A 19,128-nucleotide genomic window follows, 5' to 3' on the forward strand; every position below is an offset into this window, starting at 1 on the left:
ATTTTCACAAAATTAAAACAAATAGGGGCACACTAGAAACAAATTGGTAATCCCCACAAAAAGGGAGGAGGAGGTTTAAATACCTTACACCGCCAAAGAAGACATACCTAAGTGGAGTGGTTTTACTAAAGGAAATTGCACACATTTCACCATTAAACAGTTATACAATGCCATGTACTTCCCATTCTTGATATGCAACAATTAAGATAGATCACATTTGTTTTCTACAACGCCTGCCTAAACACCACCAACATGAAGGTGTTGCACTTTGACAAGTCAGGAGGCAGTGAAATTTCAGTGCACCAACAATCTTAAATTACAAAGTAATTAAATCTTAAGGAATCAGGCATCAAGCTCTAGCAAAACATCTTAAATACTAGAACTCTTAACATTAGAAAGCTTTAATCCTTTTTGAAAACAACCCAACAAAGTACAAGCTTTATTTATAATTTTGCTTTTTTTCTGTAACAAAACACACACACACACAAACTTTTAGGCTCAAGTGATCATCTGTATTCAATGATCCAAAATGTACAGTGTGGAAACCACATATTTAAAGATTGTTATTTGACAGCAAAACCCTTTATCCACATATTTATAAATTGGCAAGTATTTTATTACCAATTAGTTCAAGCTGCTTATTTTGAAAATTGATAGCACCGCTCATTAAAAAGTTGTTACATTATTTGCGTGAGAACCATTTTGTATCTGTTATTCTTAAATCAGTATCCACCTTGTTTATAATATACAGTATTAAATGCTAGTATGACTGATTTAAACAGTCTCAAACAGAACTGTTCAAATTATGTTTCTGAACACACTATTACAGAATGACTCAGCTAGTATCTCTGTGCAGCACCTATAATACTAAACATACAACTTTTAAGTTGTTGTTTAATATTCCCCCACACAAACACTCCTAAATTACTAACATATTTAGCAAAATACCAATAAAGATAGGTTTTGCCCCTATAATGAGGCACATTTTGGCTTATGTGCTAAATGCTGCTATACCGGCAGACAAGTGCAAAGTCACAATATGAAAAGGAGAGTCTCCATATTTAACTTTTTCATAGAAAAATATACATATATATTCCCTGAATTATAGGAAGAGAAGAACACTCGTCATGAACTGAAGAATTACTGTCAGGTTACATTTCACAATCATCTTCATCATCTGCATACCTTACAGTCCTCCTACCTCCATTTCTAGTTTTTATTTTGGAACGCCGATTCACTCTTTTATACTTTGTGTAATCCAGTTCTTCAGAATCATTTTCTTCATTCACTTTTGGCCGCTTCCTTCTCTGGTTTGCTCTGGAAGGTTCAGAGATACCGTTGCTTATATTTTTACCTGTTTCAGCGGCTCTCCTTTTTCTCTTTTCTGTTGTACTATCCTTGCTATTGTTAATATCCTTAGATTCTGTTTGAGATTCTGAATCAGATGAGTAATTGGAACAGCCATCAGGTTCAGATTTTTTTCCAGGTTTCCTGATCTTTAACAAAGAACTTCTTTGCTTTTGCCCTTTTGTTACAGCCTCTGTTACACATTTGGCATTTTTGCCACCATACTTTTTTTCAGATTCAGAATCTGCTAGAGAATTGCTTGCTATGTTATGGTTATCTGCAGATGATGATCGGCTTAAGTTTCTCTGATTTGCAAATGAAAGACTATTAGATGATCCTTCTTCCAAAGGTTCTACAAGCTTTTTTCTTTTAGGATAAACACGACCCACAGTTCTGAGAGGCTGATGTCTTGAGCTAGTGCTTTGCCTGCTCTTCTGATTTACTATGAGCTCTTTTTTAGAGTCCAAATGTTTCACATTTGATTCTCCAGCAGATTTTCTAACTATGCAAGCACTGGTCCGAATTTTTTTTCTTGTAATCTCACATTCTTTTAGTTCTGTTTCACTTTCAGAGGGGGAAGGTGGAATATCCAGTATCAACTTTCTGGCTGCAGCAGACACACTGCGGTATGGATATCTTCGGGCTGTGTTTTTAGCATCTCCACCTTCTGGACTTGAGATGTTTTCCTTAGTATCGCTAATTAACTTAATTTTACTAGCAGCCACAGCAGCACTATGGCGTGGATTTTTTTTCCCATTCACAACATTGATATTCATTGGTTTGCTATTTGATTCCACATAGTTTTTGAAGCTTTTCCTGTTCCTGAGTACTACAGGACTTTGCCTTATTCCTTGAAAAGCTGATACTGCAAAACAAAGATTTTAAGTTTAAAATGCTGCATTACCAACAGAAATTAGTTTATTTAAACAAATGACATAATGAAGTAATACTGAGAAGCCAGCTACATTATATAACAGCAACAGAACAGTAAATTTGAAACACACCATTAAAATATTTTTGATATTTAAATTGATTTTATATATCTAAAAAATGTGTATGTGATATGAAGCGGGAATTAATAAATTTTTTTTGTATGACAGCATTTTAGCAGTTGCACATTCACAGTTCTAGTCCTTGACCACTCATCATACCTTAAGAGTCCTCTTTCTCCACCCTCTAGTTCTTATCTTAAAATATGAAATTCTTGATTGTTTTTTGTGTAACCAGAAATCCCACAATACGTATTGCTTCTTCAGTTAACACATCATTTGCATGGGCTCAGCGTAGGCAAGGGAACAGGGCAGCCACAAAATGCCAGATCATTTGGCTGGGCTCAGAGTGCAACTCTGGGACTAAGAAGTCTTCTTCTGGCCTTCCCTTAGTACCAGCAGCCCCATTCCAATGGTCAGTGCTCCACTGTAGAAGAGCACCACTTTGCTGTTCAGTGTGCTCAGGATGTAAGATGGCCATGAGCAGTTGCAAGTAGCACATGTGAGACTTCTGCCTCTCTGAACAGCAGAAACCACTGCCATTCTCTTCAAGTACAGCTGCTTCTGAGGCCAGGCTTCTTGAAGGACAGCTAAACCAAGCCTCAGATTAGGGGGTCGCCATGTTCCACTGCCCTTAAACCCTTAATCCTTCTGGTATTATTCATCAGAAATGTTGGAGAAAAAAATTAACCCTGTCTGTTTCAGCAGAGAAGCAATTATGTAACATCAGAATTTGGAGTATGGTGGTTCTGAGAGTGAAAGTTGGAGCCGAAACTCTACAACTGCTCACAAAGCAACTTGTAGAACTAGATGGTGATCTGATAATATTTTCATCCATTGCAATTATATGCCTGCGTACACCCTAAGCAAAACCATTGATGTTTCATACTGACACTTGTAGAGATGGCTTACTTTAGTCCAGGGATGGGGAATGTCAGGCCCGGGGGCCGTTTAAGGCCCGCAAAATCATTTGGTCTGGCCCTTTGTGGGTCCTGGCAGATCTCTAGCTCAGAAGGATCTAAGACTGGTGATCTGCCCCCTCCGACGGACAGGAAAAGCCTCTATTCAAGGCGGATGTGTGTTTGTTTTGCTGAGAAAAGGAACCTTTTCCCCCCTTGCAGAGGAGTCCTTTGCTATGGAGCTGCTAGGACCGCCCAAGAAACTGTGTTAACCCTTTCCCACCTGGGCCATGGAGAAACATATTCCCTCTGTACTACAACAGGGCTGGGGGCAGAAGTGGCAACAATGGAGGGGTTTAAAGGGGACAGGGGCAGAATGCACAGGGGGGGGGGGTTTCTTAGCCAGTGTGTCCTCATTTCAACCCTGCAGGCGGAGGTAGCAGGAGCAGGCTGTAGAATCCGGCCCCGCCCATGCAGAGCAGGAGCAACTCTGGCGTGCGGCTGGACAGCTACGCCCAGCTGGTGCAACAGACCATCCTGTGCCACCAGGTGGGCGAGTGCGCCACCGGTTGGATGCCTGCCTGCTTGCCCGAGCCCCGGGGGGGGGGGGTCATCTGCAGCAGCTGCCTCCTTGGGGCTTGGTAGGCTAATTTTTAAGTTGATAATTTTGTATGGCCTGCAAATGATGTTATAAATATCCAAATTGCCCTTGGTGGAAAAAAGGTTCCCCACCCCTGCTTCAGTCCCTTACTTCTATACCAAACTTCTATATACAACACATGCAGTATGTTTAGCTAAGTAAAAAGCCTGCATCTCAGTCCCATGCCCCCTTGTTTGCCAGCAAGCCAACATCTTCCTATGTAGATTTTAAGGGTTTTTTTATGAACTCAGGAAAAAAAGTTGCATGTTCCTGATCTAGACAAAGTTAATACATTAGTTCTAAATACATTACCTTTCCTAATGTTTTCAGTTTTCCCCTTCTTTTTTGCGTGTTTTTCTTTTGTGGCATCATTGCAGGTGCTACTATCTGAGTAGGAAGCAGTTTCTGAGTATGCTTTGCCTCCATATTTTAGTCTTCTTGAAGTTTTGTTGCTGTCCTGCAGAGGGCCTATTCCATCTCCTTTATGTTCTACATCAGATTCTGTTGTTGCTTCAATGTGATTTCTTACTTTTGATTTATTCGAAGCTGGGATCTTTTTATGGTTGTGCTGCTTCTCAACCTTTTCACTGCATTTCTTCAACTCAGTACCTACTTCAGATTCAGAACTACTTATAGCATTCTGTGTAGGAGTAAAAGCCAAAAGGTGGGAAAGACTTCTATCCTTTGACACACGGCTGTTGGAGTTTCTCTCTGAAAATTCCACTCTTGGTTTTATTTTAAGAGATTTATCACACACAGTTCTTTGCTGATATTTAAGGGTTTTAACATCCCTGTTCTTTCTTCCAGGGCTTTTAAAATCTGAACTGTTTTCAGATTCACTATTATATCTCCGTAAACCAGAAACAGCAGTTGAACTAGCCACAGAAAGCTTTTTCCTGTTATTGCACCCAGTTATTTCTTCATCAGACTGTTGACCTCCATCCCCTGAGCTATCACACTTTTTTTTGGCTGTAGAAGCAACACTCTGATAGGGAAGTCCTCCGTTCTTACTTGCACAAGCTTCCAAGTTTGAAAGATCCTCCACTTCACTCAAGAGCCTCAATTTAGTAATTGTCACAGTAGGATTTCTGCGTGGTAATCTTTTGCAACTGTGATGCTCACTATGTTTTATTTTAGAAGCTCCCTCTTCTTTCTGAGAATCACTTTCATGTGGTCTCTTTCTGGCAGACTTTCTGTTATGACCATTCTGCTGGATGACACATTCTACAAAGGTGTACAAAAAGAATACACAGCACAGTATTAGACATTAACAAAAACTGTTGAAAATGCACAAGTTTATAGTAACTGTAACCATATTTAATAGCTAAATAAAGTTGAAGATATTGCAGTACATACAGACATCCCTGATACTAAGGCAGAATCCCTCTTATTCATCACTTTTGTGTATCATAAGTTTAGTCAAGAGCTACGAAGTGTATCATGCATTTTTAGGCAATTGCTAGTGCTGGATATTTTAATTATTCTTTTTATGGTTTTATGTCTTGGTTTTATTATTACCTGCTTTGGATTCCAGTTGTTTGGGAGAAAGTGCAGTGGATTTATAAATATTTCATATAAATATAAATATAAGTTTAGACTTACTGCTTCCTCCTTTTTCCGCAGTGGTGCTGGGCCCGTTAAAACGGTCTGCCCCAGGCGTCTGATGGATCCCAATAGTTTCCTATCAGCTCTTGGGGATTCTTCAACTTCAGCTTGCTGACGATTTTGATAGGGCCCTGACTACTCTCTGGAATAGGGGAATGACTTGGGCTGTTCACACAATCACACCTAAGAACTCCCCCCCCCCAAACAGAGCCAAGCAGCCTCCCTGGTTCATCAGGGAATTGATGGTGATAAAACAGGAGGGATGACAGATAGAGTGCCTCTGGTGGACAATTTTGAGCGAGATTAATCAAACATGGCACAGAGCCTATATTAGAGCCTATTCTGTAGTGGTGATGACAGCGAAAAGGCAATATTTCTCTGTCACCATCGCATCTGCACATAATCATCCAACTGAACTGTTTCATGTAGTTTTGGGGGCATTTACATCATAGCCCAGGGAATTGGATTCTGACCACATGATGGCCCGCTGTGATCAATTTGCTACTTGCTTTGCAGATAAAATCGCCCAGATCCACTCTGGATTAGATGCAGGTGTGGATATATGTTCAGATGATTAACCTTTGGCACCTGCTTGTCTGATTTATATGGATACTTTTCAGCTTCTGGAGCCTGAGGAAGTGCACAAGATCTTTGGAGAGGTGAGACCTCCCACCTGTGTTCTTAACCCGTGCCCATCCTGGCTGATAAAAGCTGCTGGCTGGCTAAGTAGATAAGAGGAGTGGTAAATGCTTTCTTGACAGCAGAGGTCGTACAACCCAAGCTGAAAGAGGTAGTGATTAGACCTGTTCTGAAAGGGGGGGGGGAGCCCTAAGCCCTACTATGTTGGAGAATTTCTGGCCAGTCTCTAATCTTCCACTCGTGGGCAAGGTGCTTGAGCTGGTTGTTGCTTCTCAGCTCCAGAGACTGATTTTCTGGGCCCATTTCAATCTAGCTTCAGGTGGGGATTTGGAACACAGACTGCTGGATTACTGTAACTCACTCTATGTAGGGTTGCCCCTGAGACTACTCTAGAAGTTTCAATTGGTACAGAATGCAGCTGCGCAGGTCCTAACAAGGACCCCTTGGAGAGTTTCTGTTCAACCTATCGGTTGCTGATATGCTTCCGGATTAGACTCAAGGTGCTGGTGTTAATCTTTAAAGCCCTTACCGATCTGCGACCATCATACCTGCAGGACCACCTCTCCCTCTATGTTCCCCTCAAGGATACTTCATTCTTGTTCTCAAATTCTACTGGAAGTCCCTGGCCAGAAAGCAGTCTGATTGTCTTCGACCAGGGCCAGGGCCTTTTTGGCCGTGCACCCTGCCTGGTGGAACTGTCCGTCTAAAGAGACCAGGATTTTTGGCTGATCTCATCCACCACTCACCAGGCAGAGCCCCCGCCTTCTATATGCTCTCCTTTGTCCCTCTCCTACTTACTTTGTGGAGGGCTTGTTGTTATCAGGAGTCAACTCTGTTTGGAGCTTAGGGCACCATCTTTATTATTTATATTATTTTATGGATTTTACTCTATTTTAACTCTTCTGTTTTTAAATGTTTGTTGACTTGTTGTTACCCACCCTGAGCCTTGCTGTAATAGGGGGCAGGCAGGATATAAATCTAAAATATAAATTAAAAAATTGTTTTTAATGGATTTTATGTATTTTAGTTATATTTTAAGTTGTCTTGCACTCCGTGTGGAGGAAAGGTAGCTAACACGTCTTAAACAAATATCATTTTTTGACTGTGATAAGCCTAATGGTTTTAATTATACAGTTCACAATGCTAAAAGACAGGTTCTCATCTACCCAAATGCAGTGAGGACTTTAGGTAGACATTTTAAGTTTAACAAACGGTGCTAGTTTGTACAGGTTGTACACAGGTATTGAGTTTTTGTTCTGATAAAGAAAATCTACTGAATACAGGGAAATGCTTTCACATTGAAGGAGGCTACAAGGAAATGCATTTTAATCTTCAATGTATATAAAATTTAAACCTTGTATTTGAATGTTTTATACATCACCTTTCCTGACAGCTTTCCTTTTCTGTCTTTTTGGCGCATTGCTGTAGTTACTACTATCAGAATATGTTTCGGATTCCAGATTAGATGAGCACTTGGCACCATCATCTAATTGTCTTAAAGTTTCAGTTCCTCTGCTCCCTAAAAGAGTAATTTTCTCATCCTCTGCCACAGACTCTGCTGTTTCCTCTGAGTCACTTAAAACTTTTGCTTTCCTGTAGCGAGTCGATGCATTTTTAAGAGTCTGTTTTGGTAACCCACTACATTTGTCTGATTCAGAATCAGCCTCAGAGTTGCTCCTGGATTTACTTTTGCATGCAGAACAATCAGAAGCTCGTTGAATGCTCCCATCTTCTGAAGTATTTTTAGAGTCATCTTCCGAAAACTCTACAGTGGGCTTTATTTTGGGAGGTGTACAGCAGGCAGCTCTGTGTGGCTGCTTATGGCCATTAATGTGATAGCTCTTAAATTTTTTTTGCATTCCGCTTTCAGAATCTGAACTTTCACTTTCAGATTCACTAATATGCCTTTTTTTAACAGCACCGCTACCAGAATCAGTTTCAACGGTTTTCCTTCGGCTATATTGTTCTTTTACTTCCTTATCACTTTCACTCTGTATAGAACTGTAAGAAACATTTAGCAACACTTTTCTCGCTGCTGCAGAAGCACTGCGATGAGGCAGTTTTCTGTTTTTGCTCCCAATACCAGTACTTTCTGAGCTAGAGTGCTCCTCTTCTACATCGCTCATCAGTCTTAGTTTATTAGCTGCCACAGTAGCACTCCTGCGTGGAATTTTTCTGTGCCTTCGATGTCTGTTGCTCAAAGCTTCACAAGGCTCTGTTGAACATTCAGTGTCTTTTTCATATAATCTTCTCCTATTAGCTCTTTGGAGATTTCCAGCCTCCTGAGAATCTGGGCATTAAAAAAAAGCAAATATGTTTGCAAATCTTGAACATTTTTAATGTATAAGCATACCTCAGAGATATTGCAGGTTTGGTTCAACACCACCGCAATAAAGCGAATATTGCAATAAGGTCAGTCACATGAATTTTTTGGCTTCCCAGTCCATATAAAAATTATGTTTACGCTATACTGTAATATATTAAGTGTGCAACAGCATTGTCTAAAAATGTACTGTAATAATAAAAAGTTTGGAATATTGCAAGAATTACCAAAATGTGACACAGAGACACAAAGTGAGCACACGCTATTGGAAAAATGGCGCCAATAGACTTGCTTGAAAACACAATATCTTGCATACCCCCAAGTTTTCAGTCAACAAAAGCTCTGGGGCAAGCTCTTAATAACTCTAGTGCTGGCATTCTTGTCCTCTTTTATGTACTATGTACTATGAGAAGTATTTTCCTTGGTAAACTTTCAATAAAGATAGATCAAGATCCTAAAATAATGTACATTTAATAAAGGGATACCATAAGTTCTGTATTCATACAATTTATGATTGAAAGTCTATAAGCAGCAGCGCTAATTCAACTCAGCTTTTTGGTCATCCATGACAAATGTGCTCCCACCTCTATGAAGTAAATGATATACAAGCTGCTGACAACAATATGTATGCATTTAATGTTCTAATGCTTTACAGATTATTTTTCTGTTATTGCTAATGTAACCTCATGCAATGGTAATTTCAAGTATGTGGGGGGGGCGCTGTCCCTTCTCCAGTTGTTCTTATAAGCATATTACCCCTTTTTTCATTGTTTTCTTGATTTCAAGTGGCTTAGTTCCGCCCTTGTAAACAAGACTGCAATCTCCTGCTCATTCTTAGGCTCTCACACATAAGGGTTGCAATTGCAAAGCTGTTGATTAATTACAGCATGTGCAGAACAAAAAACTGAGAATACCCTGTGGAAATGGGAATGCTGATGTGAGCTGCTAAAGTAGTCTTAGGAGGATTAGCAGCCTCCTGGCCTGTCTACAAAATGCAAATTGCAAGCTTATACAACCTCAAATTGCCTTAGGACTTGGCAGGAAAGGGTTTCAGCTTTTTCTCAGCTTTGCTATACAAAACTAGTTTTCTGTTCTGTCGTTAGTGCTTTCTATAAACACAAGTGCCTTCTAAAACACATTTTCCTAAAAATGCTAACAGTGGGAAAGATGCTTTCAAATAGCAAAATTGAGTGGAAGATGAAGGATTTAAACCCTGTCCTCTTTCCCGCACTGTTCTGGGGCATACTGAAGCTTCGTGAACCTTTAAGTTGCATTTTATACACATTTGATCTTTGCCTTGTCTGCTTAAGCCCCTGGTTGCTTGACACAGAAATTGCACTTGAGAACACACCCATTTTAAAGGTAAAGGTAAAGGTCCCCTGTGCAAGCACCTAGGGCTTTAATATTTTTACTGGCTTTGCCTGTTAAAGCTTAAATATGCACATCCAGTTTGGTTACTTTTGAAAATTCTTCCAGCAGCATGGACCCTCCTTTGTCTGTCATGTGACAGAACCCTGCTCCATGGAAAATCAGGCCAATGAACATAAGCAACAGGAAATTTTTAGTTATGTGCTCTTTTATCAAGCTCCCTCTCCAGGGAGACTTGCCAAGCTCATGCTCCCACAGCTTTTAAAGGAGGCCAAGACATTTAACGGTATTTCACAAGCCTTCTACAAAGGGGAACTGGTTGGATTGTTTTATCCTGTGATGTGACATTTGCATTTTCATTTGCTGAGTGATTACTGGTTTTAATAGTTAAATAATTATTTTAGTCAATTAAGAAACATGAGTTACATGTTGCTTTTATACTTTAAATTGTTTCTGTTGCCTATTAACTGTATTGAGAGCCCACTGGATTAAAAAGTGGGGTATGTATTTCAAAATGACACTGCTGCATACTTGGGCGCAACAGTTCTGCAATTACTATTCACTGTATTACTCTTACCCATTTGTTTCTGCTGATATACTCTATTTCTAGTAACTCTGAAGTTGTTGTTCTTTTTCCCAGATATTCCATTGCGTAACATAGGAGAGGAGAGCTCTTCTTTGCTTTCCTCTGAACTACTTGAAGACGAAGCAGCTATTGAATGTTCTAATTCACTTTCTGGAAAAAGTTAGATAATTTAATACTAATCAGACACCACATTTAAATATTTGTAGCTCATTCAGACCCTGTTTCTCAATTCTCAAAAGCTTCTAAAGAGACCAAAAATTTATTGCCTGCGTAGAAAAGTCCTCTTGAATAATTCAGTTTTGCATAGTTTGTGGAAAGTCATGAGTACAAATGGGATTGTAGTGATTTAATAATCACTACAATCCCATTTGTACTCATGACTTTCCACAAACTATGCAAAACTGAATTATTCAAGAGGACTTTTCTACGCAGGCAATAAATAGACTTGCACTGTACCAAATGATTCACAAAGTTACTTATGTATCATGTTAATATTTATGCTTTGCTTTAGTTCTGTTTTTAGACTGTATTGACTCATTCCATGTAATCCACCTTGAGTCCGAGTGAGAAAGGCGGACTATAAACAACGCATATAATAAATAAATAAATGTCAAATTTCTTCATTTCCAAGGAAGTCAGACACCAAAGATGCAGTTTCACACAGAATACTATATCTGGAAAATACTACTGTTTAGGAATAATCCTAATTTCATTTGCTTCTCTAGAACACAACAAGAACAAAAGAACTAACTAAAGGTTGGCTCCTGCCAGCTTTTCTGTTGGTGCAGAAGTGAAGAACAACCCCCAGCCCCCATGGCTGTACTGTGGATTGTGGTGTGTGTGTTTGAGTGTGTGCACTGTCAAGTCACAGCTGACTTATGGTGACCCCATAGGGTTTTCAAGGCAAGAGATGTTCAGAGGTGGTTTGCCATTGCTTGTATCCGTGAGGGCTGAGAGAGTTCTGTGAGAACTGTGACTGGCCCAAGGTCACCCAGCAGGCTGCATGTGGAGAAGTGGGGAATCAAACCTGGTTTTCCAGATTAGAGTCCACTGCTCTTAACCACTACACCATGCTGGCTCTTGGATTGTGGGATACCTGTAGACAAATGGCCAAAGCATACAGCTACACTACGGAGAGAATCAGGCAAGATTTCTTCCCTCCTGCACCAGCAGAAAAGCTGATATGGGTTATGAGTTGGAGCCTAATAGTAAAAGTGGCTGACTCTCATGACAATCAAACAGCAAAATCTGCCCATCCATAGACAAGGCTGGGATTTCTACATACTTTAGACTCACCACAGAAGCACAAAAATGTGACTTCATAAGGTAACCAAAAGAAAAAGAAACCCAAAAACCTGCCATTGAGGACAGACAGTACTTTAGAAGATCAGAATGCTGAGGGAAAAACAGGAGGGAAAAACAGCAGGAGATTATGTATTTTGTTATTAACAGTTGGCAGAATTTATGATTTATAACTATTTAGTGTAAACTGATTGTGGAATTAGAAATGAAAACTGCCACCACTTTAAAAGAAGCATGCTAGAAATTTAGTCAACGAAGGAAAATTCAGTTTTGCAAAGCTGATGTACAGTGCCTTCATGGAAGACGTGGTTCGTTCTGTAAGATGTACACTGTTAAAAGAAAGGCTTGAACTCAGTAATATTACCAGCAAGGCAGAGGAGGAGTAAGAAGCTTCCTTTAATAAGTTCTTCAAAATACATTACTTACCTGATGACAACGTGGAATTGTGAGCTTTGGCTGTACTTCTTGTTCGTCCATTTTTCCCGAAGGACAATGCAGAGGCAGAGTCAGAAGATACGCCAGGAACGCTGCGGCTGGAGCTGCTAGCGTTTGTTTTATGGCTTGTAACACAAAACGCTCTGCTTGACGTATGTTGGTTAGAAGAGTCTTCTGCCTCTGACTGACTTCTTGAGTGAGATTTACTTTGCTTCTGCTTTGTATTTCTTGACAAATGCAAAATGAAAATGGTTTGCAATCCATGTATGGATGTATTTAATAAAATCACAATGGCATATTTTAATGCAGTAATGTTCCCCTTTGTATATCAATTGCATTTTTCAAGCTTGATAAATGTTCCAAAGATTGTGCCAACAGAGTGAATTTTAAGATGCAAAACAGCACAAAATGATATTTAAAAGCTTTCAGTTTACACAAAATACAGCTATGTGAAGACTCCCGTTTTAAAAGCCTATGATATGAAGGAGCAAGAAAAGATTCTTAAACGTAAGAATGTGTCACTGGCGACCGAGTTCAAGATAATTCATACTATAGTATTCCATCAAAATCTTAACAAGAATATGTCAACAAAAATGGGGAAAAACAATGGTCCACAGACCAGTAATGTTCAATTTACACCCCAATTCCGAAAAAGGGATGTCAAACACTGCAGCAGGGCTGTTAACAATAGGCCATTTTGGAGGTAATTATTTCATAGGGTCGCCATAAGTCGGAAGTGACTTGATGGCACTTAACATATACCGTATTTTTCGCTCCATAGCACTCACCTGACCATAATACGCCCCCCCCCCCCAGCTGGCCGTCGGGGCAGGGAAAGCTGGCTCGCGCTGGAACGACGCGAGCTGGCTCTGTGCGACCCGCCCCAGCCGGCTCTGTGCGTCGGAGGCGGGTGGGGAAAGCCAGCTCGCGTCGTTCCAGCGCGCCCAGCCGGCTCTGTGCGCACATTCGCTCCATAACACGCACAGACATTTCCCCTCACTTTTGAGGAGGAAAAAAGTGTGTGTTATGGAGCGAAAAATATGGTACATCAAGAAAAAAATCTGGGTTTATTAAGCATAATATATTAAGCACAATATGAGTTTATTAAGCATAATATTATATCTCTGGATATATATGTCTTCATTGACCTTTAACAATTGTGCCTTTGGACAGATCAAGTATACAAGCACCACTTGCTTCCATTAAATCTACACAGGTCATTTATGCATGGGAGTTTTACCTAAGGTTTGTTGCTGGCTGGACCCACACTTTCCAGTTGGGAATCTCTGCACCAGCAGCTTCCAAACTCAAATCAAGTTCCGCCCCTTTAAATGCTGCGTTGTAATTGGCTTACTTCGCAGCATTCACTGTAAGAGAAGACCCCCCCAAAAAAACCCAATTGCCGCATAAAAAGCATATTAAGAATAAAAAAACAAAAAAAAGGAGCAATCTGAAAGGGGGGGGGGAGAAATCCAAGCCTCGGTTTTAAAAAGCCTTTCTTCTACTCCAAGAAAGCTCCAAGAAAGCAGGAAGTATTTGAATCCCCACCTCTTTACATGCTGCTTTGTGACTGGCTGTGAGAGAAAGCAATCTTCCTGTGACCAGCACTTTGCCTTCGGCACAGCAATTTCAGCTGAGCTGAGCTCAGGGGAAAGGGAAGAGTTGGGTTAACAGAGGAATGGGAAGACCAGACATTGCAAGGGCTTGCAGCAGTCATTTTGAATGGGCAGAAAACTCTTGCAGCACTCCAAGGAACAACCGAGTCAGACAGGGGTAGAACGTGAGTCCAAGTACCCATGCATAAATGACCACAGTTTAGGGTTTATTAGGATTAGCCTCCTTAAACAAGTAAATCAGAAAACCAGCCTGAGATAGTGGGCACCAATGTTATAAGGAACTATGAAGTATGAGCTTCTCCAAAACCACTCATAGATAGTGGATAGGAAGTTCAAATCCTTTCTCAACCATGAAAGTTACTCGGTTATCTTGAGCCAGTTGCCATTTCTCATCTTATGTCACAGGGTTGTTATGATGATCAACTGTGGTTAAATCAGCAAGCAACACCTCAGTCTGATAGTGCCTGTTTTGTCTTTTGGATAGGCACCTCACTGATCTCCTATCATATCACACTCCTCTACTTCCTTTTTTGCTGCCACCACTCAGAACCTGTATCTAAACTGCACTTCTGAGTGTACAAGTGTCTGTTTTACTTTTAACATATCCTAAATAGTTTACTGTTAGGCAACAGTACTGGACAGAAACAGATAAAGCCTCTCTCTAATTCCCTAGACTTTGTAACTCTATATTCATAAAATCTACATATCGGGACCACAAATGGATAGGGTAGATGATTCTGTAAACTCATGGGAATACTAAAGTATGTGGAAAAATTTGAAACTTTTTTTGCAGGGGGGGGGGGGGGAGTTAAACTTCCAAAGTCTTCCAAAGTTAAACATTCCACAATCAGGGTTGGCATTATCAGGTTATCTAGGAACACTGAACAGCTTCCAGGCTTCTTTCTATTTTTAAAGTGAGGATCAGCTGAGGGGGGGGGGGGAAACACAAAACTAAAAGAGTGGGAAAGACAGCGGAAGTGTGCAATGAAAGGGCTAATGAGTAGAGCAAGATGTGGTGGCCAGCAAAGGCTGTAGAGATGAAGGGGGTTGAGCCATGGGTGTTACAAGTCGGAAGGAATGACACCCAAGAGAGAAAGCAGCAGCTGGAGTAAGTGAGCAGAAAACAAAACAGAAGACATAGGTAGGAGGGAAGACAAAAAGCAGGAAAAGGGGGAACGGGGGCCAGCAAGGGCAGGCAGTGAGAACCAAAGCAAACAGAGACAGGGGAAACAAGAGAACTGGGGGTGGAGGAGACATGAGTTTTCCATTGCCCCCACCAACTTTTAATAGATCCCCCGTTTGTAAGTACACATTACTACACCTGAAAGAAAAGAAAATTTGCTGAAGAATTTGACTGTTTCTTTCACAGTGCTCCTACTGATGGTTTATTTACCTGAGTGTTTTGATAGAATATTGTGCAGATTTACTCTGACTTCGCCACCTCTTATTGTATTTCTGACTTCTCTGCAATCTTTCATTGTGTTTTTGGCCAGTTCTAAAGTCAGAGAGGATTCTTCTTATTTTTTCTTCAAACAATGCAGATAACCTCAATGTCATACTATATATCTAGGTTAAAGACAACAGATTAAGAGTTAACCCTTAAATCAAAACTCTTTTAAACAGAGCTCCCAGTGGCTTAATTTGCAATCACGGAGCATTTATTTTTCTCAAAATGTGTACCTTGTATTTTAGGCACTCCTCTGCTTCTGCATAACACATTTACTGAATTAAGCAAGCTAGGAAAAATTATTTTGAATTACTACCTCGTACAAGATAACCTTTATGAGTGGGAAGAAGTTGTACCTGTTATTCTATTATCTCTTAATTATATTGAATATAAAACTTTCTGAAAAGTTTTAATCAAAACCACTTCCCACCAGATGTGAAGAAGAAGTGCTAATGAAATCCAAGGTATTTCTTTAGGCTTTTTCAAAGTCTTATGGAATCTGATTTTATTAGAGCTTTCCTTAAATCAAGTATGAAAATGCTACTGAAGCTTTTATTTGTAGTGCAAATCTACATCCATCCCACATCAAGTGGCCAACAACAGCTACCCAAACGTTCATAAAGCTTTAAGGGTGAAACTGTCTCTGAGTAACAGAGTATCTGCTTAGCAATGAGAAGGTTCCAGATTCAATCCCTAGCATCTTCAGTTAAAAAGAACAGGTAGTAGGTGATGTTAAAGACCTTTAACCTGAGATCCTGAAAAGCCACCATAAACAATATTGATCATGGGATGGACTAATGATCTGACTCTGTATAAAGCAGTATGTGTTCAAAGTTAATCACCAAGATTTCTTCCAGCAGTAGTGTTTTCCCCCCAATAAAAGCACTTTCAATTTACAACCACCTGACCAGGATAGCCCCAGGGTAGCCTGATCTCGGCAGATCTCGGAAGGTAATTCGGGTTGGCCCTGGCTAGTATTTGGATGGGAGACCTCTAAGGAATACCAGGGGTGTGACACAGAGGCGGACAATGGCAAACTATCTCTGAACATCTCCTGCCTTGAAAACCCTAGGGGGCGCCATAAGTCAGCTGTGACTTGACAGCAAAAAAAGAAAATAATTTCTTTGTTCTAAGAGTGATTATTCAAGTATCCACTCATACATATGTAAAAGTAGGAAGTCTATTTGGAATTTTTTAAAAAAAAAAATGTGGAAGTGAGATAAGCTAAACCCTGCCCCTCCTTTCACCTTACCTCACTATGTTCTGATACTTCCAGTATTTTTCTCCCAGCACAGCTCTGCTACCAGAAGTGATCTGGGATGGAAGAAGAGTGTTGAAAACACTAGACCACAACAAGGTAAGGTGGTGATGGGCAGGGTTTGCTCCCTGCATATAAAGGATTATTGTGGATTAATATGCATTAATGGCCTAGCCACATCTACTTTGGCCACAATATAAGAGTCTAGAAGCACTAATCCTCTATGAATGTAAAATTTTGCAGTTTCATGGTTACCATGGGAAATGTGTTGCTTCATATTAAGCTTGTGATCAGTCTTGGACTAATTTCTTAGTTTTTTTCTAAAATTACTATCCATTGTCTCTTTAAAGTTACTTTGCAACTAGAAATCAAGCTATAACTCTTGGTACAAATCAGTATATTTTACAGAAATACAATTTGTACTGCTGTGACATCAGTTCATCAGCTTACCTTTTGACCTTTTATTGTTTTATTAACCATTACGTAATTGGAATTGATGCCAGTTGGCTAATATGGTAAACAATATAAAACATTACCTTGGACCTTTTGTTTGGGGAATAAGATTTAGCATTGCTAAATATTAATCTGATATCTTTGCACAATTCCATCGGAGTATCATAATTTCCAGCTTCTAATGTCTCTTTCACAGTGCCCAAATCCATTGGTGTGTCTATGATCTCTCTGTAATCCTGCGCAAAGAGGCATATGAGAAATAACTCCATTACTTATGAGTTTCGGGAAACCTTTTGCACTTTAAGAGTGAGGGTTTTCTTAGAAGTATAAGCCTCAGAACAAATTCAAACCAGAATGCAAAATTGATTCAGAATCATTTTTCTCTAGAGGGTTAAACAAAAGCACTATATTAATCAAGATGAAACATGCTGCTTTATTATGGAGGAAATATTCTTAGATGAACATAAGCTAAGATCACTGATTCCTACTCAAAGATTTTCCTGCTCTACAAAATTTCCATACATTTCCCAATTTCAGAGTAACTTTTTTCTCCCATGGATATTCTTCTAACATCATTCTTTTGTGAATGCATTTGAAAGGAATCAACCATGGATACACACTTGTGTGAGATAGTCTGCTAGAATTCACCCTACTGCCACAAATCTTGTCTTTATATTTCCTGTTTCTAGTGTTTGTGGCTACTGGGAAATTCTATTCTCATAAAGTTGTATGATATGTACTCAGTGTCCCTAAATCAAAATTAAGTATCCCTCCTTAAAATATTTAGCTGGTCTTGCATTCAAAGAGATAATCTTTTCTGATTAGCACATTCAGCCTAGAAAACAGAAATGGTCATATTTCTTTTATGAGAATATGTACATTTCTACTCAATTACAAAGCTTATGCAAAAGTCTAAGGCAAATAAGCTCTTAGTGTAAACAAACTACATCATAACTGCAGTGAAAAGAAACAGAAAAGCACTATGTAAACACAGCTATAAACTGAAACATGTTAAAATTAATATTAATGACCAGTAACTTACAGGGTACTGATCCAGGTCAACAGGTTGTCTAAATGGCTCACAATCCTCACATTGGAAGATTAAATTTACAAGTTCCATACATTGCGTCTTCCAACTATTTTCATCATAGCTAGGTTTCACCATGGTCTTCTTCAAAGCCCATCTCTATAAAAATAGAAATATAATACTCCTAAGCTTAAAGACTATTTTAAGGAAGTTTCCTAATTACCTATCAAGCCATCAAACATCCTTTCAGTAGTATTATTACAAGCCTGCTAATATCTTCTAGATCAGGAAAAAGGTGAGGTTACAGCACAATCACTTACTTTTCTGGAAGGCGTTCTTGGTATGTAGGCCTCTTCATCTTCCTGCAACACAGACCAGATAAGCTCATTAAAAATCATCATTTATGTAGAGTTGTGCCAGCAAACATCATGATAGGTAAACTCACAATACTAAATACACACTAATGCTACTGAAGTGAAGGGAGGAGACATGTTTTGATAAAGAAACAGTAAATACAGGAAGACTAAACAGATGACTGCACAAACAAGAATCATTACCAGATCATCAGCATCAGTGCTATCGACATTGTTTGTTGCAATGGACAGCTCGAAAATATCTGTACAGTTAGGATTCCTGGAAAATAAAAATATTATGTTAAGCTAAGTCACAACCATATCATACACAGCACTATTATGGGGTGTCCCCCAAACTCCAGCGACAGCAAGGAAGTCCACCCTGTGAATGTAGCTCCTCTAATGGTTCAGTGGATACAACAACATAGTCAGTGCTACAGAAAACTCAAAGTATGTTTCGTTCCTCATTTTGTCACTTTGACTATCAACAATCAATATTTTAGAAGTATACCTATTTATAAGTTACTGTTTGCTTAAAACCTGTAGCTACTCTCAATAGCAAACAGAAGGCATGATTAATTACAGTAGTAGAGCAATTATAAAGCAGCAAGTTTACTACATTTTATGTTTTAGCCTGAAATATTTCTTACCGTATGAATTCTACGAGCTGATCTGTGATCTTCTGAGCAGATCTAGTGATGGCACTGTTGGGCTCATTAAAAGTCCTGGCATTGCTCTCAATACACCTGACTTCCCAAATCAGAGCAGAGAGCCTCCTATATTCAACAGTAAGTAAAAAGAATAGTTTAACAGCCATGGGAAACAAACATGACAAAAGCCC

The 19,128-nt window shown here is 39.5% G+C and overlaps 1 protein-coding gene across 1 annotated transcript in view; it reads right to left on the reverse strand.

The window, feature by feature from the left end:
* Positions 1-1,123: 1,123 nt before the first annotated feature.
* Positions 1,124-19,128, reverse strand: part of BRWD1 (bromodomain and WD repeat domain containing 1) — a 79,636-nt gene continuing 61,631 nt past the window's right edge. The window contains exons 31-41 of the mRNA XM_056858914.1: positions 18,938-19,063; positions 18,492-18,567; positions 18,255-18,296; positions 17,950-18,093; positions 16,991-17,143; positions 15,143-15,315; positions 12,125-12,360; positions 10,388-10,546; positions 7,501-8,409; positions 4,998-5,099; positions 1,124-2,212 (exon numbers count right to left, since the gene is read on the reverse strand). Of these exons, the coding sequence (XP_056714892.1) occupies positions 1,152-2,212; positions 4,998-5,099; positions 7,501-8,409; positions 10,388-10,546; positions 12,125-12,360; positions 15,143-15,315; positions 16,991-17,143; positions 17,950-18,093; positions 18,255-18,296; positions 18,492-18,567; positions 18,938-19,063 (3,181 nt within the window). The 3' untranslated portion in view covers positions 1,124-1,151. The remainder of the gene's footprint in view (positions 2,213-4,997; positions 5,100-7,500; positions 8,410-10,387; positions 10,547-12,124; positions 12,361-15,142; positions 15,316-16,990; positions 17,144-17,949; positions 18,094-18,254; positions 18,297-18,491; positions 18,568-18,937; positions 19,064-19,128) is intronic.

This window comes from Euleptes europaea, chromosome 12 (assembly GCF_029931775.1).
Source record: "Euleptes europaea isolate rEulEur1 chromosome 12, rEulEur1.hap1, whole genome shotgun sequence".
In the NCBI taxonomy this organism is placed as follows: Eukaryota; Metazoa; Chordata; class Lepidosauria; order Squamata; family Sphaerodactylidae; genus Euleptes; species Euleptes europaea.